This window comes from Tachypleus tridentatus, chromosome 9, assembly GCF_004210375.1.
Source record: "Tachypleus tridentatus isolate NWPU-2018 chromosome 9, ASM421037v1, whole genome shotgun sequence".
Classification (NCBI taxonomy): Eukaryota; Metazoa; Arthropoda; class Merostomata; order Xiphosura; family Limulidae; genus Tachypleus; species Tachypleus tridentatus.
Window position 1 is genome coordinate 113,734,843 of NC_134833.1, and position 26,793 is coordinate 113,761,635.

At 33.5% G+C, this 26,793-nt stretch overlaps 1 protein-coding gene across 6 annotated transcripts in view; it reads right to left on the reverse strand.

The window, feature by feature from the left end:
* Nucleotides 1-26,793, reverse strand: part of LOC143226086 (uncharacterized) — a 61,554-nt gene that overhangs the window by 27,683 nt on the left and 7,078 nt on the right. For all 6 annotated transcript variants that reach the window (XM_076456582.1, XM_076456579.1, XM_076456584.1 and 3 more), the window contains 5 exons: nucleotides 18,259-18,459; nucleotides 14,003-14,701; nucleotides 13,539-13,749; nucleotides 11,259-12,258; nucleotides 844-893 (listed from right to left, as the gene is read on the reverse strand). In XM_076456582.1, the coding sequence (XP_076312697.1) occupies nucleotides 844-893; nucleotides 11,259-12,258; nucleotides 13,539-13,749; nucleotides 14,003-14,303 (1,562 nt within the window). In that variant the 5' untranslated portion in view covers nucleotides 14,304-14,701; nucleotides 18,259-18,459. The remainder of the gene's footprint in view (nucleotides 1-843; nucleotides 894-11,258; nucleotides 12,259-13,538; nucleotides 13,750-14,002; nucleotides 14,702-18,258; nucleotides 18,460-26,793) is intronic.

Consider the following 26,793-nt stretch of genomic DNA (forward strand, 5'->3'; position numbering starts at 1 on the left):
TACTTTTTTTTTTCATGTTTATTCATTGTTTATTATTACGAATGCAACTTAGATGTAAATATACAGATCTCTTTAGGTTAGTTAACATTAGATTAGGCACAATAAATAATAAGTCTTCATGGGGCAAGTGCACGAGCAGTTCATATGTAATGTAATTCAAGAGCATGCTCCTCACAGTGACATACAACTTATAGCAGTGCAAGCAATTGTTAGACGTGGTTCAAAATGTAATAAAACAATAAAGTTAAGTATCAATAGATGTTTCATGTTACAAATTGAAGTCATTTAAGAAAGAAAAAAAGGGTAATTTAAATTTATTTTGATTTTATTTTCGTGATTACATTCAGTCAAACTGATCAATCTTTTATAGAGTTAAGGCAGAGAAAATAACAGACAAAATATAATTTAACTAAAACAAACATTTGAAATGTATTTAACAAGTTTTTAGAGAATACGCAAACGAAATTATAAGATTTTGAGATGAAGTATTTTTAATATTCACTTTGCATACAGTTTAGTAAAAAAACAATTCAATATACTCAGAGACAAATTGTTTTCTTTTAGTTTACTGAAAATAATTCACTAAAAAAATGTCATCAGTCAAATTGACCAAGTGCATGTTGAAAGAGTTAAAGAAATAAAAAATGTGGTAATTATACACACTACATTTTTCATTGTTAGTGTGTTTTATTTTAAGCCTCATGAAATTTAGTTTGTTCCTATAAAATGACAGAATGAACCTAACTTTATTTTAAATTTAAAAAATAGATATTACTGCTAAAAATTTACAAAACACGTGTACATATACTCACAAATATAAAACAGAAATAAAGAAATACGTACATGTTTCCCAAGTCTGTCGTTACATTGTTTGAATGATTGTAGGGCTTGCCCTAAAAGCAAGTATGAAAATTACACTTAAAACTAAAGTTCCTGATTCTTAAACAACTAATAATTTTCTGGCAATGCATAAGCAAACATGTAAAACTAATTATCTAATAAAATTTAAGAAAAGCAGTTTTAAAATTTTACTCAACATACTTTCCATGCTAATAATAAAATGTTCTCATGAGAAAAAAAACAAAAAACTATTCTTAACAATAAACAATTTCATATATTGAGCATTTTTATTGCTACCATGCTCAAATATTCCAGAAGTCATTTGCTATGAACACATTATTTTATTTAGTTTTGACATTTTTTTTATAAATTACATGTCAATTTAAATTCAAGACTATGCCATGAGTTGGATATACAAGACTGTTAAGTGTGAGCATTACTATTTAATTTATTTTGTGACTTAATAATCAATGGTTATTTTCATAATATGAAGGTTAAAAGTAATTATTTTAAACGTGATAGTTATACTTATTAAGAGTCGTACACTGTGTGTTGTAGTGTTGTTGCTGCAAAATTATTTGAACCTTTGGTATTTTTCTCACCAAGTGAGTACTGTTACATTATAATATTGCTTGTGTAGTTAAAAGAAAGTTCAAGGCCTTTGTGAACAAGGTGTGTGTATGTTTATATATACACACACACATACTAGGTGACCAAACAAAGCAACGGAAGAGACACTTCAGTCAGAAACAAGTTAGAAAACATGAAGTTAACACAATTCAATAGAGATAAGGAGTATAATTTGTCTTGTCAAGGTTACTCCAAAGTCACTGAACCCATCTATGTGTACTTTGATCAAAAGGAGATAATTATTTGAAGTTCATGATACAACTGTGGTACTCCACAGGGGTAGCAAAAGCTGGATGGTTGGTTTGGCATTTTATGGCACAAAACAACTAGGCTATCTATGCCAAACATCCAGTAAAGAGTTAAAATTAAAGTAAAATTATTAAAATTCATAAAAGGAAATCAAGGTAAAACAAAACAAAGTTCAATTTTTGAATTAAAAACATAAAAAGCATTAAATCCAATTTTTATATCTAGTCTACAGCAATAAAAGAAAAAACCACAGTGATACAAGTTGTGAAAGACTTTCTGTAGCTCGCCAGGATGACTGACGGGTAAGTTCAAAAATCAGCGTTAGTCACCTGAAGCTGACCTTTCCAGTCCTGGTTTTGAGTTATTTGATGTTATAGCTGATTTCAGAGAGTAAAGTAATACTAGTTTTAATAGACTTGTAGCAAAATTTTAATTATTATAACTCACCAGGATGACTAAGGGGTAGTTCAAACATCAGCATTAGACACCTGAAGATGGCCTTTCCAGTCCTAGTTTCGAGTTATTTGATGTTACAACCATTTTCTAATTTCAAATTGAACTAGATGTACTTTGATTTTTAAAAGGAAATCACATTAAAAAAAATGTCTAATTTATAAATTAAAAACTTAAATAGCATTTAAAAAACTAAAAACATTTCTCAGGTGGACAGTGTCACCATAGCCAATAACACTGTTTATCGTTACGGATAAACCTTGGTACAAAATGTTTAAAATGGTGTGGACCTTCAGAGTCATAATGATGGCAAAATAGTACAATGTGGCTTATTGTAACCTGAGTGTTACACACACAACACATTGGTGCATCAGCCCCAGATAAAAGAAAACATTGAGTTAAAAAAACTGTGAGCAATGCGTAATCTAGTTAGAACAAATTCTTCCTTCTTAACCTCATGGAAGCAAGATAGCCAAAGTCCAATAGAGGGTTTTATTTGGAAAAGCTTGTTTTCACGATGCTCACTTCAGGTTGAATGCCAACTGGCACGGAGCCGAGCCTTGTATACAGGACCATAGTCCATGTATGGAACAGGCACAGCAGTGATAGTGCCAGAGTAGACAGATTTAGCTGTGGTGTTGGCGAGCCTGTTCCTGCAAATACCAAGGTAGTCTGGTATCCAGAAGAACAGGATGTTACAGGAAGAACAAGTAGATGTTAAAGAGGAATAGGCCAATCGGTTTTGAATATCTGCGTGAACAGTATGAGAACTAACGTGAAGCAATTCCAGGGCCACTAGAGAATTAAGCAAGTCAGTATAAATAGTGCAATTTGAGTACTACTTTGCTTCTAGGTGATCCAGGGCAAGAGAAATGGCATACAGTTAAACAGTGAATACAGAAACTGTAGAGGGGATTGTGTACACAACCACCAACCCAAAACAAACCATGGCAGAGCCCACAGAGTCACAGAGAACCAACTGTATAAGTAGGAATGGAAGGATGGTTCAAAAGATGTTCAGCAAATGACAGTATTTCCAATCAGGAGTATCTGCTTTTCTCAGATGACTTAAAGAAAGGTCACATTTGGGGACTGTAATAAGCCATGGTGGGATGGGCTGACCAGTGGATACAGCAATGCTATCCAAGGACAAACCTAATTCATCCAACTGCACCTGGATACAAAGACCAAAAGGAGCAATGGCAGATTGCCTGTTCTGAAAAAGCATGGCTCACCAAGGAAGGAAAACAACCACAGGTGGGATGCTGTGGTAAGGATTGAGGTTTTGAAGCATAAAGTAAAAACAGTTGCAAATGACAGAGGGGTAGAGGAGGTTGATGAGACTATGTATAAGCTCTGAATTGGGGAAGTGTAGAAAGCACCAATGCAGAGCCAAAATCCCTCATGATGAATGAGGTCTAGCATCTTCAAGGCTGAAGTCCTGGCACAGCCATAAACCAGTGACCTATAGTCTAGTTTTTATCAAATAAGAGCATAATATATCTTTAGCATGGAACATTGATTCACTCCCCAAGGAATGGAAGAGAGGACATGGAGAATGTTCAGTGCTCTTGTGCATTTGGCCACGTAGCTGCTTGACATTCAACTTACATTCAAAGAAAAGCCCCAAGAACATTGTCTCAGGGACCACAGGTAGAACCAACTTCACTGATACAGAGTTCAGGATCAGGTTGAATACCCCATTAGTGGCAAAAGTGCATGCAAACGGTTTTAGAGAGAGAGAAGTTAAATCTGTTTGATGTGGTCCACTTAAGTAAACAATTGAAGGCAGTCTGTAACTGCCACTCAATATACCTCATGTTCAATGACTGACATACGATGTGAAAGTTGTCAACATAGAGCCCATTTGCAACAGTAAGAGAGAGTTGTTCAGTGATGGCATTAATCTTTATAGTAAAAAGTGTGACACTCAAAACACAGCCTTGAGGGACTCCAAGTTCCTGTAGAAAAGAATGAGAATGTGTCAAACCCACACAAACTTGGAATCTCCTGTCCATAAAAACTTAACAAAAATGTACAAATGCCCACATAACCCACATAAATGGAGGTCTCGCAAAATGCCATACTTTCATGTTGTATCATAAGCCTTCTCAGCATCAGAGTATATTGATACAAGATGTTATAGTTTGAGATAGGCTTTTCTAATTGACGTTTCAAGTTGAATCAGGTGGTCCATGGTGAAGCACTGTTGTTGGAACCCACATTGGGTGGGCGAGAGGAGGTTGTTTGATTTGAGGAACCAAACAAGATGAGCATTAACCATCCTCTCTAAGGTCTTACAGAAACAGCTCATCAAAGCAACTGGACGATAGTTTGAAGGAACCTTGGGATCCTTCCCAGGCTTAGAGAAATGTAGGACCATAGCCCAGCACCAGGCATCAGGAAAAACATTCTCTTGCCAGATCAAGTTAAAAACAATCAGAAGAAGAGCAAGAGATATATGGCATAGCATTTCTTAGTGTATATTATCAGGTTTGATCGATGAAGGGCCAGTTTGAGTTCCAGTTTGGGATGATTATAATCACAGAGACAATCAGCTTGAAAAGAAAGAGGTGGTAGCTCTGCCCGAGTCTTGATGGCTGAGAAAGTAGAGGATGAAGCAGAAGTGCTAGATACCTGGCAAAAGCTTTCACCCAGAGTATCAGTGATGTACCAGATATCAGCTACTTCCTGGCCATCAAGAGCAAGATCAAGAGGGGGACAGAATTATATTGCCCACTGACCTTCCAAATCTTGTCCCATATGACTTTTGAACTGGTGATAGAAGATATGATGGTTGTGAACTTAATCCAAAGTTCCTTCTGGCTTTGACATCTTACCCACCGAGCATGTGCACGGAACTGCTGGAAAGCAATGTGGTGCGAGAGTGTGGAATATCTATGTAAGAAGCTCGTTTTTGAACCTTCCATGCCATGTGGCAGGCAGGATTCCACCAAGGATGAGGATTCCATGGAAAACATGTTGAGGATTTAGGAATACATTGAGCAGCTGTCTATATAATAGTCAGTTACTGCTGGCACACAGTCCTCTTAAGTTCTGCAAGAGCAGTGAAAGAGGGCCAGTTTGCATCAACCATGGCCAGTCACTCTCAAAATTATAGGAAAATGATCACTGCATCATGTGTTATTGTCAACTCTCTATGAAAAGTGGGAGAACAGTGAAGGGGAGCCAACTGAGAGATCAATAACATTAAAGGACTGACTAGGTGCATGAAAATAAGTAAAATAAGAACCAGTATTGAAAAGAGGAAGGTTGTGATCAGAGAGCATACGCTCTACAGAATGACCCCTCCCATCAATATCAGCACTTTCCCAGAGGAGATAATGTCCATTAAAGTATCCCAGGATTAAAAAGGGAGGTGACAACTGTTCAATGAGAGTATCAAGGTTTGATTGATCATATGTCTCTCTAGGCAACAGGTAGAGAAAACAAACAGTGATGGTACAACCCAAGGAAACACAGATGGCTACAGCCTCCAAGGGTGTGTCGAGTGGCAAAGACAGAGTGGGCACATGCTGATCAACCAACTGTGTCACCTGTCCATGCACTCATCCATCAGACAGCCTGTCATTTCTGTACAAAAAAAAACTGCCAAAAGGTGACTGTATTGGCAGGTTTCATAAATGTTTCCTATAAGAAAAGACATACAGGATGGTAGGAAGCAATTAGTGCTTTGATGTTGTCCAGATTAGAATATAAACCTCAAAATTTCCACTGTATCAAGGTGGCCAATTTTATTAACGTGTAGGTGAATTGGGTGGAGAGTCCTTTTGTTTACGACCATGTCTTTTTTTTCTTTATTGTCATTATTCGAGGGAAATCTGTTGACCTCCATGGATCCTGACCTGGGTTGAAGGGTTAGGTCTTTGTTATTCCAGCAACTGAAGACGTGAACAAATGATCATTTTGCATTTTGGGGTGAGAGAAAAAGTACCTGAGGAAATGCCTGTACCCCAAACCAAAGGAAGTGGATCTTTGAGTTTGCTAATGAATGTTAGAGACAGAGATGGGTGTTGACATTGATTCATCAACTTTTTTAACCATGGAGGTCAAAAGGCTTTTCATTTGGTTTGAGAATGATTCTTTTGAAGGCACACAGTGATCCATCTGCAGTCCCACTGTAGTAGTAGAATGAAGTGCAGCAGCACACGTCTGATATGAAGTGGTGAACAGCAACTTTCGAGCCTGATAAGCTCGATAAGTAAGCAATGTTTTGAATCATCTTCAAACACTGCACCTTTTTTACTTCTAACCATTTAGGGCAGGAGCAAAAGTAGCATGGGTGAGAGCCATTGCAATTGACGCAATGAGAGTCCTTGCCACTGCAACGAGCGCACGTTGGGATACCAACCAATGACACTGGAAACATCTAAGAGGGTTTGGAATGTATGGCTGTAGTGTGTAATTAAAATCACCTGCCTTAATAGTGGCAGGTGGACATGGTGATGTAAATGTTAAAATGAGTGGAGATATGCCTCACTGCAGAAACTCCTTGGGTGGAGAAACCAGCCAGAATCTCTGACTCGGGGATGTTATTCAAATCCCTCTCAACAATAACCCCTCATGACAAATTCAAAGTAGCATGAGGCATAACTTCAATAGGTATATCCCCAATTGCCTTTGAATGTAAGAGGAGTTCACTGTGCTGAGATGTGGATGTTTCCACCAATTTGTCACTAGAGCAAAGCTTTCTGACTGAGTTTGGAGAGTCAGCAAGTCCCTCTAGACCAGGGGTGTGCAACATTTTTCGTCGGTGGGCCATATAACCAACTTCATCAATCAAGCGGGGCCACTTAAAAAAACAAGCTTATTCGTGTACATGCACAATAAATTAAAAAAAATTCTCAAAATGCAAGCAATAATATTTTATATTTTGCATGAGTGATCATTTTAGTGCGACACTTGAAATTTAGAGTCCTTGCAGAGCTTGTCAATATCAGCTTTGACAGAAGTGGTTGCCACTCTTAACTGACTGGTCAAATGTTCATCAGTCAGCTGACTTCTACATTTGGTTTTGATGAGCTTCATTTTGGAGAAAAATTGCTCACAGCAGTAGGTGCTACCAAAAAGGGAGGCAATTCTTTGTGCATGACGGACAAATTGGGAAACTTTTCACGTACACAGAGTTTGTAAAAGTCTAGCAAACTGTTTTCAGAGAATTTCCTTTTAGTGTCCATGTCAGCCTGCAGTTCAATGAGTTCCATTTGGCAATCATCAGGACTGTCTTCCACTGCCAAATCAAAGGTTGAGCAAACAATTTCAATCTAATTTCAGTTTGTCTGAAATCTGGAAATCTGTTTGCAAACTCATCATGCAGCTTTTGTACACTGGTTCCATATTTGGTGCAATCCAGATTAAGAAATTCCAGTTTCCTGGTTGCAAGACATGTAAAATGGGTCAATATGGCTCTTCTCAACTGAACCTGGAAAAGTTCCAATTTCTTCTCAAAAGCACAAATATGCTCAAACAACTTATTCACAAGTTGACTTTTCCCTTGTAGTTTTAAGTTTAAATCAGACAGATGCTGTGTAATGTCTGTGAGGAATGCTAAGTCATTCAGCCAGTTCTCATTGCTCAAGAAGTCCACATTCTGACGTTTGCTCTCCATGAAGAACTTAATCTCCTCGCAGATTCCAGAATCTCTTCAAAGTAGCAGCTCTACTAAGCCAACGTACAGCAGAGAAGTACAAAACATCTGAATACTCACTGTCCAGCTCATCTAAAAAAGTTTTAAATTGTCGATGATTTAATCCTCGTGTTGAATATAATTTACGCATTGGGCGACATTTTCATGACTTCTGCAAAATCCAGAACTTTGGTGCACAAGCTCTCTTGGTGAATAATGCAATGGCTTACAACTACGTCTTGTGCTCCAATTGCAGTTAGAAATTTCTTGGTGAATCCATTTGTCCTACCTGTCATGGAAGGAGCACCATCTGTTGTAACACCACATAATTTATAAGGATTCAGTTCAAACTTTTCTACAACCTTAAGCACTTGTTCACAAATATCCTGTCCTGTGGTTGTGGAGGAAAGGCTTGCCATATCTAAAACTCTTCGAAAACATCAAAGCCTGCAGTAACAGCTCTGATGAAAATGACAAGTTGGGATGTGTCATTGATATCAGTGCTTTCATCCAAAGCCAGACTGAAAGCTTCACACGAATTCAATCTCTCTTTCAAAGTTTCTTTGATGTCCTCTGAAAGATCTTTTGTCCTCGTGAGACAGTAAAGCGGAAAGGCTAGTTTGCTCCACCAAATATTTTTTCTCTGGACATGCATATTCTGTGAATATTGTTAAACAATTTTTAATAAATTCTCCATCACTGAAAGGCTTTCCCTTTTCTGCCATACATTCACAAAGCTTAAAACTCAGTTTTGTCACCAGTTCTGAATTTTTCTTGAAAGTGGTAAAACACCTTGTTGCTTTTCAATGGATGTTTTAAATGTTCAATTTTGTCCTTTCGTGCCTGACCAACAATTTCATCAAACTGGGAGGAGTGCTTAGTTGCGTAATGTCGCTTAATATTGTACTCTTTCATGACTGCAATTGTAGTTTGACAGACGAGGCAGACAACACCTTGATTATGTGGGACAACAAGATATTTTGTGCACCATTCACTGTTGAATAACCTTCCTCATCATCAATTTTTCGTTTCTTAACTGCTGACATTTTACTAGCCCTGAAATCAAAACAAAAATTATTCTCACGAAAATAGCAAAGTAGAAAAAACAGAATTTATTTACACATGGAACCTCTTATGGACAGAAACACATGTTTCTAAATTGGCATCCCGATCATAGCCTTCCGGTACTTAAATTAATTGAGAATAGCAAAATACAGTGTGACCTCGCCTATTCGCGGTTCGCCATTCGCGGCCCCGCATATTCACGGGTTATGCGCGAACTGCGTTTTGTAGGTCACAGAGACTGAAAGGGCTTTTCGAGGAGATTTCTGTTGTATTTACTCAATCAAGCCGTTTTATCAATTGTCGTCTTCACCAAACAAGATTGGACTGCTATTGGCTGACTGCCTCAGCTTCCCCAACAACGCAAACGGCAAAGCACAGCCCGGTAACGCACGGTACAATTTAGTGAAATACATAACAGTATGCAATATTGCTACATTATTACTGCATCAATGAGTATAAGTATCATTAGTGTTTGGGAAGCATTTCATATAGTATATAATCGCATACATATACGTTTTAAAACTGCATCCAATATTCGCGGTTTTCGCTATTCGCGGGAGGGTAAAGAACGTAACCCCGCGAATAACGAGGTCACACTGTACATAGAATCAGATGCATCTGAAAGCAAAAATTTTAATAAATTCAGTAAAGTCACAACAATATGCTAAATAATAATCAATTTACCTTCAATCTCTTGTAGTAACTGTAAAAGGTAATAAAATTTTCACCAATAATGAATGACGGACAGCAGAGGTTAGGGAAAATTGTCGCCAGCGGGCGAAGGCGAAGTTCAGGACATGACATTGAGTCGTAGACAATAGTGCTAGTGCACGTCACCTATTCATGCCCTAAGGAGGCCGACCAATCGAATTCGGCCTGCTCCTCTCTAGCAAAGATAATTTTAGAAGTTTGTCGAGTCGAAGCCTGGGAATCCCGTAGGATCGATGCTTTTAAAAATATTCCATTTGCGTTGGATTACAGATCAGGCCACATGATTAGATTACAACAACTATGGCCACACTAAATGGCTTGGCGGGCCGGGTTGTGGCCCGCGGGCCGCCTGTTGCACACCCCTGCTCTAGACTCTTCTCAATGAAAAAGGGGAGACATTTGCCCTAAAAGTTTGTCTGAAAGAGAATGTACTACAAGAAAATGAGATACAAGTGTTACAGATGTTGAAGATTGCCGCTCAGAATCTTCAAGACGTGGTCGTTTACCTATGAACTGTTTTTTCATTATTTTATTTAAGATTTTATTTGGAGGATCCATAATAAAAAAATTTGTCTATACCCACTGATTCCACCTATCATGGAGACCTATGAGGAGACTACTGCAATGTCAAATAAGGACACTGCAGCAATGCCAGGATTTTGTGAGCACATTACCCAAACACCAGCATCAGATATAATGTCTACAACACCTAATAAAACATCCAACACAGGTACTTAGTTGAACCTAGCCCAAGTGGACCAGCCGATTGACACTAGGGAGGCCATACCCCAAGGTTGCCCATCTACAGGAATTCAAGGCCAAAGTGGTATGTTAGGATTGGACCCCTCAACCACCAGGATCCTCTCCTCCCCTTTATGGGTCACCACGTATGGCAAACACGTGGGTGGATGTTTAGATCCCAGAGGAGGTAAACTGAAAGAACAGAACCTTCCCTGGGAGGTCCCCTCACAATGTACAGGAATCCACACTGAGAGGGTAGCAAAAGTGAACTATTCACTGATACTATTGTGATAAGAGTTAGAGAAAAAAAATCATCTTGTCAGTTGGATTATAAAGTAATTATAAAATAATTTAGTTATAGATGCAACTTATGTACATAATTCTTTACACAATAGGAAACCTATTTTTGTCTTGTTTTGAATAGATTACTTTAAACAAGTTGATTGTGTACTGTCCATTTTCTGTTTGAATCTATCTCCAACAAATCATGAAAACCTACTGTAAAAGAATCCCAGCTACATATACAAAATTCTGACACCATGTGAATATTAAATTTAAGACTTCTCAATGTAATTCAAAAATATAATTAAAAATGTCAATAGCTGCTATCTAGATGGTGAATGAAAAAGTTTAATATATCACTGTATTAATTTTTAATTATAATTTTTAAGTAGAAAAAAAACAGATCTTCAATAATGCTACAAACATTCATACAAAACAAGTAAACAAACAAGAAAATAAAGACTAAAATAAAAAAGTGCCACGAAGCTGTTTGTAAGATTCAAGTTGAGAAAGTACAAATCTTTAAATCTATTTGTATATCAGTATACACTTAATGCAATTTAATAGTACGTTAGATTAGAGTAGAAACCAACATGTAAGGAACAAAAAGTTAAGTACTGCACAAATAATGTAAGTTTACCTGAGTAAATAAGTATGTCAGTTGATCAGATGGATGATGACTACGAAATTGAGGATGGAATGATTCGGGGGTAATGTTCAATTTTTTCATCCAATTAGTGTAGTTCAAATTAAGAGTCTGGGAGGAATATAACATCTGTTTTACTAGAGGATAGCATGTTTTTCTATGTGAAGTTTGAAGTGCAGTTGGTGTGTTTTGAAAAACGTTGGTGCCACTATTATTAGATAGTAAATTGGAAATTGCTGAAGAGAAAACAGTCTGTTTTTGAAGAAATTGAAATAAACTTCCTCCTGAAGTGATGGGTGTTGTATCAACATCAGTGTTGACTAAGTAGCTGGTTAAAACTGTAGGAGATGCATTTCTAAGAGAAGTCTGAAACTTGGGTACAACAAGAGAAAGTTGCTGAGCTTCCTGGCTATTTACTATTCCTGGTTGTTGCTGTTGAGAAAAATTAGAAAAGTTATTCTCTTTGCTTTGATTCTGATAATCTGGAAGCTTTAAAGAAGCTGTTTGTTCATGCGTTTCTTTCACATCCAAATAATTTTCTACAATCTCTCTTTTCTCCAACATGCGTTTTGAATTTATGTCCTGTGAGCAAAGAGTATTCTGTCCATAATCTTGTGCTACAAGAGAAACAGCAGTGTTTATGGTTTGAGAGTTGTATTGTTCCTGACTTTGTCTGTTATCATATTTGTTCCCAGTATCTAATAGGACTTCAATTTGTTTAGAAGTGTACTGGTTCTGATTGAATGTGTTCAATTGCAGTTGTGATTCTGAAGACAGTTGTTCTAAACCACTCGTCTCTGAAATCACAATTGAAGTGGTAGAAATATCATCAGGATGAGGTGAAACAGCATCAGAATCTTGGATAACACTTGTAATATTATGGTAACACTCTTTGTGATGCTTTAAAAATGCAAAATTTGTGTTGCTTTTTTCACAACCTTTTGCATCACAAGAAAATGGTTTCTTGTTCTGATGACTAAACATGTGCCTGATCCTAATAATTAAAAATTTCAAACGTTATTTTTTCAACATTATTTTATAATCTGTATTTGTAATTTTAAAAAAACATTGATATAAAACTTTAATAAGTTTAAATGAAACTGCCGTTAAGTTTTTTTGTCTAAAAAAAACCTACAAATGTGTTTTGCAAAATACCATATATTGTATTCTTAAATTTCTGGAAATAAATATGAATTTCTAAAAAAATTGTATGTTATACACATCCACAAAGATGTTTACAGAATCATTCACTATATAAATTTTGAAAAATAGAGTAATAATATATAACAGTACTGTCTGTTGTATAACTACTTCACAGAATGTGAAAGGATCTTCAAAACTGATCTGGAAGTTCATTAGGTCCAAGTGGGAATGAATACAAATTTTCAATTTTCCAAGTGCAGTTTTTATACGTTTAACTACTACCTCATCCCTCGTGGATGGAATTTCACCATATTTGACAGTGATTTATTGGGTTGATAGAGAGATAAATTTTCAGTTTTCCAGTATATAATTTGCATTTTTTTACCATTACTTTACCCCTTGTAAATGGATCTTCATCAAATCTGGTATGCAGGTTCATTGGGTCTATGTGGAGATACATGCAAGTTTATGATTTCACATTTTATATTTTGCAGTTTTTTATGGGCATATTTTATACTTACATGCAAGGGAAGCAACTTTTAATGTTCTAAGATAACCTTTCATTAATCATGTTTTTGATTTTTTTTGGCATTACAATAAAATTAACCACACAAAAGGTGTGTCAATATAATGTATCTGAACATTTTAAAGAAGTTACCCTATTATCTTAGAAATTTCACAACTTAAAACAAATATCAATAAAACCTCTAAATATTAATTTATTTATTAATTTTAAGATACTTAATGGTTATCATTTTCTGGTCATATTCTTTACATTTTATTACACAGTTTTGGTTATAAACTTGTAACAGAATTAAAGAAATTATTACACAGTTTTTAACATTAATTTTTCCCTTTTGTGCAAAAGTAGTCAAATGTAATAAAGAAGATTAGCTAAATGTAATTATTAAGAGTTTATATGGTGACTGTCAACCTAATTACAAACATGTAACATCTAGAGGAGATAATATTACACAAAATTAGAATGAAGAAGCACTTAAATGAAAACACACTCTAACACATCATTTTTACTGAATCAATTACAGATAGAGAGTATGATTTAAAGATGGCCTCACATTCTGATGAAAATGGACAAGGTTAAACCTTTTGATAATTTCTATTCATACTCACAAATAGTTATGTTGTATGAAAGCCCTATGGCACACTGGACAGACAAACTTTCTTTCATCAACAGGAACAGGCCTGTACTTGGTGAGTGCACTGGATTTGGCAGACCCTTTCTTATAAACTATATATGGTTTTTTATGAAGACGATTTAGAGATGAACAAGATTTCAGTTTCAGTTTAATTATGTTAGAATATGCTGGTTGGTTGAAACTTCCTGAAAGATAATTATGATCACAATGATGTTTGTCCAAGAAATTATTCAAATATAATTAACAAAATCAATACAGCATGAAATATAAACTTGTTTTGTCAACACGTATTGCAAAATTAAGACCTCTAGACTATTCTCAAATGAACGTGTCACAAAATTGTGCATCTCCCTTTAATATTTATGATATGCAAATTTATTTAGGGCTTAAAACAAAATTACTTTAAACATGTATCTAAATTTGAAATAATGTACTTACTAAATGAATCTCCAGAATCACCAACTCCATCTTCACTGTTATCACAATTTGAAGAGCTAACATTATATCCAGAGGTCTGAGGTGATAGATGCAATTTTTTATTTGTTTTCAGTGTTTCACAATTCATCTTACCAGGTATTAAACTGAAAGCAGCATTAGAAGTAAAATCTGGGACTTGCATAGCTGATACAGGAACAAGGACATCACAACTAGTTAATGAAGTTGTGACTGGAACATTATACTCCTCTTCCTGCAACATACCATTTTCTTTATCATTTATAGAACACAATGTCACAGCCATTCTGCCAAGATCTAGAAATAAAATTTTCTGTCAGGCTTTTTAGTTTAAGACTTGGACATCTAGCATTCTGACATGAAGACACAGCCATAACTGAAATATGAAATAATCTAGAATCTATTTGCTCTCCACTATTATTAATATTTTCCTCCTTATTACCATAACAAACCACTTTTAATGATTTTGAACTAATGACTGAGTTTAGTACAAGATGGTATGAAGGGTAATTTGTTCTTTTCCCAGTTCTGTTTTTATGTTTCACAACAACTGTGTTATCTGTGTAATGATGATGATTCTCTTTGTGTCTCTTCAAAGAACTTTCAGTGAAACAGGTTTTTTCACAACCTTTAAAATCACAAATTATCTTCTTCCTGATGCCATGGACAAGCATATGTTGATTTCTAAATGTAAAATATTCAGTTATTATTCTTTTATTCATAAATTAATTTTTATAAATGTTTTCTTTTATTTTTATTCTTACACCATGACTGATTACAAAATAAGAGATACAAAGTAAAGATAAGTTATTTTACAACCAGGATATCACAGTCATGACAAGGTAAAAATCACTTATAAATAATGCCAATCACTCTCCTCAATTCACAGTTCTGAAAATAAGACATATAGTGAACAACATGTTTTCTTAAATTAAAATCATTTCCACCCAGCCCATACAAATGAACATTTAGAAGTAAATTATAAAAAGGATATCAATATAAATATTTTTGATAAAAGAAAATATTTTGATTTTCCAATTTATGATTTACCCTCCTTATATAGTAATGTGCCATACCCACCCTATTAAAAATATTATAACTTTGTAGTTATTCAGATATTGTAAAGTTTGTAATAAATTACAATATTTCATTAATAATGTTGATACACTGAGAAGAAAATTAATAGTTAATGGATTTAATAAAGAAATTTTAGATAAAATTATTATATTATTCTGTAATAAATAAAAAGAAAGTAAAATCAGTGAAATTCTATTAAAAATTACTAAAAAAATTGTTTATTAAAAATAAGGTAATCTAAGAACTTGGCACTACTTTATGTGAATGTACACCTTAAGCTGCATATAAAAGCATGACAGTTACAGTAAACTATCACTTTGCTAATATCATGTTAATTAGTGCCTCTACCATATTTGGGACAGGAATGCTAACTTCAAGAGGCAAGTTTAATCTTTTTTAACCCCAAATGGTAGTACCTTACTTTCATTTTTTTATTAATTTATTTATTATCATTTTTCATCTTTTTAAATTTATCTTTTTCTTATTCTAACTTGGAAGAGCAGTCACCTTACCACAACTGTCTGCAGGCAGTGAAGGGTGATATAGATGTGGGACATTAAGGGCTTGAGCACCCACATCTTGCTCTCCTAATTTCTCTTTCTTATGCGACACTAGTAAATTGGAGGTTAAGACTGAGAGACAGTGTATCCCCACTGCAATGTGAGTCCTACTTCCACAGTCACCTCCAAAACCTGGGATACATTTTATAATCCCTCATTGTAGCTTGTACCCTAGAATCTGTTTTGAAAATGTGTAGCATATTTTAAAAAATTTCATGTTAATGTGTTTTGGTTTGTGGCTTGAAAATTTTATAGTTACAATATAATTAATCAGAGGTTGGGATTTTCTGTTTTTAATACAATCCTTCCTCATGATTTTGTTTATTCATTTAACTTCATTTAGATATAATTTAATATGAATACAATATATATAAAAACACATACACATATAAATCTACATTAGCCATGTCTCAATGTACATTTAAAGTGTATTGCAGATTTTAGTGCTCCAAACTTGAAGTTGAATAATCTTCAGGTCATTCTTGATGATGAAAAACCCACTTGAAATAAAAATGTATCTCAGAATGGCTGGTATGGGTATTAACGCCTTTACCGATATGGAGAGAACAATGTTTCTACCTTCCTAGGTCATCTTCAGTTTAAGAAAGAGTGAGTTTGAATGTGACCATTAATGGACACATATCTTAGGGAAGAGAGTATAAACAGGTACTGGATTGTAGGGGGTGTTGCATGCAGATGTTAGGTTATTAATTAGTATAAGTATAAAGGTGTTTCTTTATATTGGTTTTAGTTGCTGTATAAGTAGGGCTTCTTTGATTTTGCATTTGTTTTCCTACTTAATATCTGGGTGTTTATTTGATTTGCAGTGTCTAAAAATGTGTGAAGGTATTTTTTTGCATTCTTTGAATCTGGTTTCCATTTTTCTGCTTATTTCTCCAATATAGAAGTCGTGGCAGTTGTTGCATTGTATTTTATAAATTATGTTTGTATTGTGTTTTTCAGTGTAGTTTTTACATAGTATGGACTTTAGTTTTGTACTTGGTTTTTGAATAAATTTGGTGTTTACTGGAACATTGTGTTTTATGTTTTTTCCAAATGTTGGTTATTTTTACGTTGATGTCGGGAACATATGGTATGCAGAAGTATAAGGTTTTGTAGTTTATTGTATCTTGGGATTTATTGTTGTTTGTTTGTTGTTGGTCTAGGTGCATGCATATAATTTGTTCTGTAGTTTTTTGAGGAAATTTGTTGAGGAAGTGTTTTATTTTGTTGATTTCATCATTAATTTTATTGGGTGAGCATAGTGTCTGGCTGTGTTTGTTTGGTTTCTTAATATGTTGAGTTTTTGTTTTGTTTCATGTGCTGAGTTCCAGGGAATGTATAATCCAGTATGGGTGATTTTTCTGTGAATTTCTATTTTGAGTTGCGTATCAGTTCTAGTGATTTTGAGGTTAAGAAATGCTATTTCGTTAGTTTTTTTACTGTTCACAGGTGAACTTAATGTTCGGGTGTAGAGTTAATGTGATTGGAAAAATTAAATGTGTGTTCTGTAGATGTGAATCCAGCAAGTGTATCATCAACATACCTGTACCAATACAATGGTGGGTGTATGTTTGTGTTTTAATCTGTCATGAAAATGTTGACTAGAACTGGTAACATGGGATTCCCTGTACTTACGCCATTTATTTGTAGATAGTTTTAGTTACTGAACATGAAGTTAGTTTTGGTGGTAGTGAATTCTATAAGAATTGCTAATTGGTTGCTGGGGAAATGTATTAATTGGTTGGGGTCTTTAATATATAGTTCTAAACCTATCTTGCAGGCTTCAGTTGTTGGGATTTCTGTGAAGAGGGAGATTACATTGAAACTGGAAATTAAGGCTTTATAATTTAGTTGATTAAGAATATATTTAAAGTTGAAAGTGTTTGAAAAAGGAGCCGGCTGATGTTGCATATTTAGAAAATATCCACGCTGTATATTTCCCAAGGTTGTAGTTAAATAATTCGTAGGTCGACATATCAGGTTTGTGAGGTTTGGGGATGCCGTATAGTTGTGGTGTGCATGAGTTGGTCTTTTGTAGGTAAGAATAAATGTTTTCTGAGATTGTGTTGTTTTTTTTTCATTTGTAGTAGTAGTTTGTTTAACTGGTTTTCACGCATATGTGTTGGATTTGTAGTTTAAATCTGTTTGTATCTGAGATGATGTTGTTCATTTTTTTAATGTGTTCATTATAACTATAGCATTGCCTTTATCTGCTTTTAGAATTTTGATGTTGTCTTGTAAGTTGTTTATAGAATATATTTTTGTGCAAGGTTGTTTTTAGATTTCTTTTCTGTAAAATTATGTTGATAGTTTTGTGTGAAAATTCTTTTAAAAAGTTTACGATACTGTTTTTAGGTGTTTCAGGGAAATAGACGTTTTCAGTTCTACCTGGAAAGATAGGTTGTTAGCTGTAAACTAAGCAAAGAAAAATACATCTTCAACAAAGGACTCAAAACACCTCATTACTAAATTACATAAACATAAACGTGCTACAAAATTAAGCACAATAAATTCATAAAAGTTTTAAATTATATATAAATTTAGATATACCTTTTGATAAACTAAAGCAAAAAATGAAATAAAATGCTTATGAATACTCACAAGCTATAATGATGCAAGGTCTTACGACACACTGCACATGTAAATTTTTGTTTACTACAATGAATAAGCCCATGATTTGCAAGGGAACAGGAGTTACCAAACACTGTCACAATACACACAAACTTTTTTCCCAAAAGATGTTGAAGACTTCACCTCTGAAGTTCTTAATTTTGTTAGTAGTCGAGGACTTGTGTTTAATACCTGTAAAATATTCAGTCAGTATTAAGATAATCCTAACATATTATTTTGTAGCAATAGTCAAATAACCAATAGATAAGTTTTCTTGTTCATGTTAAAAAATAAAAGGGGCTCATGTTAACCAGCACTATGAAATGGTTCTTTAAAACAAGATGATGTTAACTCAATCACTCCTGGTTCAGTTGATTTGATCTACAAACTGACTGTAAACAGACCTTTAAGTTTTCATAATGTAACTTTTAATAAACCTGGAGAGATGTACAGAACATATTAAGCTTTTAGTAAGTATTAAAAATCAATAAGTCTCGAGTCATAAGTGAATATATTAACAAGTTATTAAGAGTAAGATAAGAAAATTTTAGAAGGTTTAGTGCAGTACTTTCACTAGGAATTTCATCCTAAACATATGGAGTCAAAGTAATGACTGCTCTAAATCCAAAGTAATTTTCAAGATAAAATTAAAAATACTTTTCTCCATTTGAAAAATCTCAATTTCTTTTTAATCTCTAAAACTTCCTAAATAAATTTATAGAACAATATTAAAACATTTAAATTTTATCATGTGTAAACTGGACTGTTATAACAGGCTTAGTTTTACACAACCTTTTCTAGATATTGGCAGGTAAAAGGATGAATGTTATATCCTTTTCATGTGGTTGCATTCAAAATGTAATTGAAGAAACTTATTATCAATATACATCAATAAATTTTGCATGAAAATGTAATAATAAATCAAATTTTAATGTTTTACTTTCTTATATTAAAAAAGATATACTTAAATTCTCAATCTTGATTTTTCTATATCACACAACTCATGTTTCCAAATTTAGATATTCTTTCCATCTCTATTTGAGCTTCTGACTTAACATAAGTTACAAATATATAGTTTCATATTTTTAACTTTTAAGACAAAAGCTCATTATATAGCTTTTGATAATCTTGACTTACAGAGACATAAACCAAGAAATCAAACCTATATAATATGCCATCCCATCAAAAACTGTCTTTAAAAAAAAAGTCAACTCTCTTTGATGTTTGCAAATATACTGAGGCATTAAAAACGCAACAACGTACATACAGTTAAATAATTTTAATATGCTAGGTTAAACATAAGTTTTAAATGTACATATCATGAATTCATCATGTCTTTGCACTACACAATATTCAAATGATTAGAAACTGCACACAAACAGTTTAATCAGGATTTCAATGTCCTGAACACTAATAACGGGCAAGTCCTCCATTTGCCACAAGAAAAGCCTGGATCCTATGCAGCATAGATGTCACCAGATTGTCAGTCTGCCTCTGGGGGATGATGTTCCACTCAGCCAGAAGTGCTGCATGTAGTTCAGTGAGAGAGCTGGGGACAGAATCCTGCTGATGGATGCACTGATCCAGAATGTCCCATAGATGCTCGATGGGATTCATATTGGGCAACTATGGAGGCCAGTCCAGAACATTCACATTGTTCTCATTCAAACAATTTGTACACACCCTTGTTGTGTGTGGACATGCATGAAAGTGCACCCAAAGTGTGCTATGACCCTGGCTGCTGTCATCCCTGTCATTAGCATCCTAACTACCTGATCTCTGTTTTCTTGCATCAGCCGTGGTATCTTTCTTTGTGGTGAAATTAAACATTTAAAACCTAGCATTTTACAGGCTAAAGGAACAGTGTGTACTGCATACAAAAGTTTTTTCATACTCTCACATAATGTACAACAACAAGGGATGGGTAAGTTTTGACCGGTTTAAATATTGGCACATGATCATGCTGATTAAAAAGATCTGAACTACTTAACTGTTTTCAGAAAATACTCATGATTAAAATCCAGACACGTTTGTACCGTTACTGCTCAACCTGTTTGAAACACCTCATTTTACTAGTTGTTGCAATTTTAATGTCACTCAGTATACATTATTTTTAACCAATAGCAAAAGTTACGTAATGGGCAAGCTCATTCTGATTACAATTTTTTCAATAGTTCAGCTATATACAATAACTAATTAAAATGAAGTCTTATCTGTATACAAGCCTAAAATTATCTTTATTTTACCCAATTATTAAGCCACTAACATCCATAAATCAGTTTACTGTTTTTACTTTTGTTAATATACGTGGAAGGATTCCACAAAAACTTTACTTTTTGCTAATTACCTAAATATACATGAATATCATGTTAACCAAGCTGAAAATCATACTACTTAGAGCCTAAATAAGGTTATAACTATAAATGCATAGACACACCTTTAGTAAAATTACTCAACTAAAACTTTTCTGTAATCTTTATTAAAAGCTTACAAAAAATAATGATACACTTACAGGATTAAAAGTTATAGTATATAGTTTCATTCTTGCACACTAATTAAAAGATCAATCAAGATGTCTGGACATATAAAGTTAATGGGTGAGAATTAGGGATTTATATCATGAGAAATTTCCTTTAAGAAGGTGAAATGCTAAAATTACTAAACAATTTAGAAACATTTACATACCATTACATTTAACATATGCACTATAATTGTCTGGGGAAGTACAATATTGGTTACTTAAAATACAATATAACTATCTTTTAGAAAAAAATTAAAATCAGACTCTACACAAGTTTCTAACCTAACAGTTTTCTACCAGCACTGGTTCCACCTGTACTGTTATTATGAACTACAGATTCACTACCAGGATTAATCGTTTGAGGTGAAGAATGTGATTTAGAATTTAGAAATGTTTTTCATGAGGTTCTCATAACCTTCATTATCTAATAAACTGGATATAATATTTATGGTAGAATCTGAGAAAATACTTTCTTCTTCACAGGCATTCTTTTCAGAAACAAGAAACTCACCTAAACCTCTTTGCAAAAATGTAGCTTTCATAAAAAAAACAAATCCATCAAAGTGAGAAATATTACAGTATCTATTTCACCTTGACATCATACAACACTCCAAATTGCTCCCTTCATGTTTGTTAAACATTTCTCTAAGGAAAGTCACTATATTTGTACAAGTAAAAACTAGAAGTTAAAATGCATATCTTGGAAACACCAACTGATAAATGCACACAAACACACATCTATGTGTATCTTGGAAACACTAATAAATACACAATACGTACATCTCAGTACTTTTTTAAATCACATAGCGTGGTGCTGCATTAATTCCTTTCAAGTATGTTTTCTTTGCTTGACCACTGCTTAAAAATTGCCAAGGTATATTTTATTGACACAATAACAAAGGCATGTAATGTTTTATTCAAGTTTGCAATTGTTGCATTGAAAGAATATAATTTTTCAATTGTAACATTAATGTTCACAATTGCTTTTTTCTAATGTATATAGAGAAACACCCCATTTATTTTTGCTTATTGTGGCATGTTTAAAACAACACAAATTATCAATGAAATTGTCTTTACACAGCTTCAAAAATGGATATAAAATAACACATCCAAGATCTCCTGTATAAATCTTATGATTCTCAAGATAATTATGGTGAAACTGTTTCCATTCATACAAGTAATTATTAAGATAAATACATTCTGAATATGGGGTTTCTTTTTGTTTAAAAAAAATGTGTCTGTAACATACAGAAATTACCATTGACCAATGGTTTTAAGTACACTTACATAAGGGCAAAATTTTAAATGTACAGAAATCCACAAATACACAGTCGACAGGTTTTGTTTTCACAAGACAAAGACCCCCTCCACCATTTAAAAGTTCCTTTGCATGCAGGGAATCACTATACAGCACTAGTACAATACTTTGTTTACAGTTCTATACTGTATTTTTTTTAACCCTTAAACAGCAGCCATCATCAATTGATGATGCTACGTGCATCATTCCCACTGTTTAAAGGGTTAGTGTTACTTTTATAAACAATGTTCGCTAGAACATTTTATATCTAATTTTGTTACCTGTTACATATTTTTATTACAAAAATTTTGCATGATAAGGTTAGTATATTAACTTAGGACTAACCTAAATCTTCTAAGCTGAAAAATTTCACATTACCAATTTTACGTCAAAAACACTGGTAACACCAAGAGCATCCAAAAGACAAAACAATGCATTTTAAATCATTTTTAGTAAGAATAGTACATTAAATTATTTATAATAATCACTAGGTTGACTTCCAGTTGTGATCTACATACATAGCTCCTCCTGATTAGTTCTAATTACATACATTTATTCAAAAATTAAAAATTTAACAATATATTTACAACTAAATAAACAAAAACATTTAAAACCTTATAATTACAAACCTGTCAGTTTTTGATCCACAAATATGTAAAAACATTCTCTTTTGACTAAATAATAAATTCAGTTTTTATAATCAAATATGTTCTTTACAGAATACCAAAGATATACAAACATGTAAAAAAAAAACAGAAAAAAACATGGATCACAATAGCCAAGAATCTTTAATTTTATTTTAGCTCATGGAACTTTAAGTTTATTGTAATAGACTCTGCATACATTGTCTTTCTCAAACCATATTCATGCAATCACAGAAGGATTAAATGTTTAAATCGCTTTTACCATAAAAATATTAAGCACTTTGGTTTTAAATATTTTGCCAGCTTTCACCATAACTTTAAAATGGAATTTAACTTAAAGTGACAGTGGTAATAGAGATATTAAAATAAAAAAGTTACTTTCAAAGTTTAGTAATTAGTATTGTACAGTTAAATAATTTTTGTGTATAAATGCTTTAGAATGATTAAAATAATACTTCTAGAAAGAAGTTCAACTACTAATCAACTTATTTTGTAAATTGCATCAAGAAACAATTTCCAACTCCACATTTAAATAACTTACAGGGAACAGAAAAATATATACACATATGAACTAAAAAGTAAACATGAAATAGAATTCAAATGTGGTATTATACTTTAAACTGTTTGAACAATTTGTTTTGCATAATTAAAGATCACTTAAACTTCACAAATAAGCAATGTCCCAATAGTGACTTCACTTACTAATATTCTCATATCTACAGTTTTTATAAATCCAATTCAAAATTTACACCACTGAGCTAGCTGACTTAATCAACAAACTACTCTGCATTTTTATATATTCCAACCATTTCTAAACTATTATGAATGTCCTATTTATTAAACCAAAATTTCACTGTGTGATCTCAATACAACTTTGGTGAAACATTACAAATTTAAAAAAGCATAGTCTAGAACAGTGGATCCCAAACTCTTTGTACCTATAGCATACTAGGAAAATGAGGTTAACTTCATAGCAGACACATCTGACCCTGCATCCAAGAGGGCATGCAAATACCATCATGCATACAGAAATTTCCTATTTACTCTACTTTGACACTCGGTGTTAGGATAATGAGACTATGTTGGCCTAAATAAACTTGATTATTTTACATTGTCACAAAAAGCCATACTTTATGCCATACATTTACAAAATTTTGCAGCACACCACTTGGGAACTACTGGTCTAAAACACTATCATCTACTAATGCATGCTTTGTTTGAATTTTAACTTTTCACACATCACATTTTAGCTAAAGTTTTAGTTTTGCTCATTTTGTTTCAGGCATTGTATCTTCAGACTAATAGTTATGGGTAAATATTTATTAAGCTTAGTAACTAAGATGTATTTAGATTTTTAAAAAATATGAAACTTCAAGCAGATTCAAGACACAACTTACTTTCTCAAAATCAAAAGAATGTGGTAGCTTTTTCACAAATCAAAACAGTTGAGGAAACTGGTAGGGAGAAATTATGAGCTGTTGATTGGTTATTCACATTATGTATTGTAATAAGAGTATGTGACAGACAATTTCAAAGAAAGAAAGAGAACAGAACTACTATGTCTGATTCAGAACATAAGTCATATCTCAGCAAAATAAGAGATTCTTATTTTATATTCTAGCTTGTCAATATTGATAATTTGAGTTCATAATTTGTACAAAACTACAACTTTGCGTTTTAGCATCAAAACATCTAATTTTAACCAGAGCTGCATTCAACATACATGACAAATAAAATCTATATTTAGGTGTTTTTTTTTGTTTTTTTAAGTATTTATTTTTGAATTAAGAAATTAACTCATATATAATATGAAAGTTTGAATTATAATATACAAGTTGATTTGAACTTTACCGACATAAATGAATAAAACAGGAGTTCAATAAAATTTTAAATGCAAGTCAACAAATGCCATAACATGGCTTTTGACCCATGACCATCGGAAAAGGGTTAATGTAATGACCACTATTGGCTTTACCTCCTGTTCATTAAAGCTCTCATCAGAAATAGTTAATACTAACTAAGTAACATTTGGGTGTATATGACATTATATCACTGATTCAGTTACATTACCTTTGTCTAGTTACATTCATAACTGCATTTAAGATTGTGGTAGCTTTATATTTGTAAGTCTTATCATCTCTACTGAGCTTTATCAAGATTTGTCACATTTCACCTCTTACAGAAACTTCATTTATCAATTAACTGAATATTAGTTTTCAGATTAAATGAATTAACAAGAGCATTTCTGTAGCAAAAGTAACAAATGAAAAAGGTCAATACAGCTGCATTTTTCATTTACTTTGTGAGAAGTTAATGACGCTCCATTTAAAATGTATTCTGTGGGTATTAGCCCATTAAATGATAAATACAAATTTTAAAGTCCACGCAAACCTTTTATACGTACTGATAAACTCCTTAAATCACACACACATTTTAGTTTATTGGAGTAACTTACAACAGTGTTCACTTACTTTTGTAATTGAATAAAAGTATTACTTGTCTTTTTATTACCTTAAAGTGGCAGACTTACCACAGCTGTTTTGTGGGGTTTTTTTCCCCCGTTTTTATTATGTTAACAATGCTTCCAAAGGCCAGGCACCAAGAATTTAGGCTCCATAACAGACCTTAACATACTTGAGCTGATGGTCTAAATGTTGTTCTCCGCTTTATTAGTAAAAGTGTTAATACTCATACTAGCCATTCTGAGATACAGACCTTAATCTAGAACATCACTGCAGAATGAGATAAAACTAATTTTAGCATTTTCCAGGTTGAACTAAAATTCCACACAAAGTTTTATGAAAATATTTGCAGATTTTGCAACACTATCACAAGTTCTTAACTCCCAAAGTAGACAGTAGCAAACTTAGTATTTTTGGTGGGTTTTTGCCTTAGGTGTATCTGTGGCATTTTTTATTTGTCTGCTCAGACCTTGGCTATTTATTTGTGTTTTTGTTCTTTGTTACATAGATACAATAGCTTTGCCCTTGATCAATGGTATTATTTTTCTTGATCTCTGCAAGAGCCCGAGTAGATACAACTGAGTAATTGGATGGTGCAACAATTTCAGTAATTATCCTTCAATATGGCTCCCAAGTGCCTCTGGGTTTCAACTGCAATGTTTCATGCTTCTTGCATGTTCCTATCAATGATTTAATCAAGACTGTAAATCTCATTATCACTTGACAAATCCAACAGATATTTTCACTGTAGCAAGCATTTTTCCTAGTCCCAGAATCATTCACTGATGACGCTGTCTCACCTCATTTCATAGTATCAATAAAATCCACACAACCTTGATAAATGAGTTTCTTTGCATGTTTCAATGACACCAGGAGTAAATCTTTCTTTGTTCTACCATAATGACATATTTGTCTTTTTCTCACCATTTGGAATGTGTGCTTGCATACACCACATTCATTGTCTTTTTCAATAAACACCCTCTTCATTTCCAGAGTAGATTACGACGTTTTGCTGTTGCATTTGGAATGTGTGCTTGCATACACCACATTCATTGTCTTTTTCAACAAACACCCTCTTCATTTCCAGAGTAGATTACGATGTTTTGCTGTTGTATTTGGAATGTGTGCTTGCATACACCACATTCATTGTCTTTTTCAACAAACACCCTCTTCATTTCCAGAGTAGATTAAGACGTTTTGCTGTTGCATTTGGAATGTGTGCTTGCATACACCACATTCATTGTCTTTTTCAACAAACACCCTCTTCATTTCCAGAGTAGATTATGATGTTTTGCTGTTGCAATGTACGTACCTCAATGCATGTGTAGTGATCATTATAATTCACTAGCTCCAGTTTGTTTTGTTCATCAATAAAATCACTTTCACAGTTTTTATCTTGAGCAACATTTTCCTTATCATCCACATCTACAGATAACACCAAGTGAAAGGGGACCTTCAAATCAACTACAAAAGAATTCATGCCAGAATACTCAAATATGAAGTCTAGCTCCATCAAACATCACCTCACCGAGAAATATGGAACACTTTATTTTCAACCTAAAGCTCAGACACTTTCTCATGAACAACCATTGCTCTGAAATG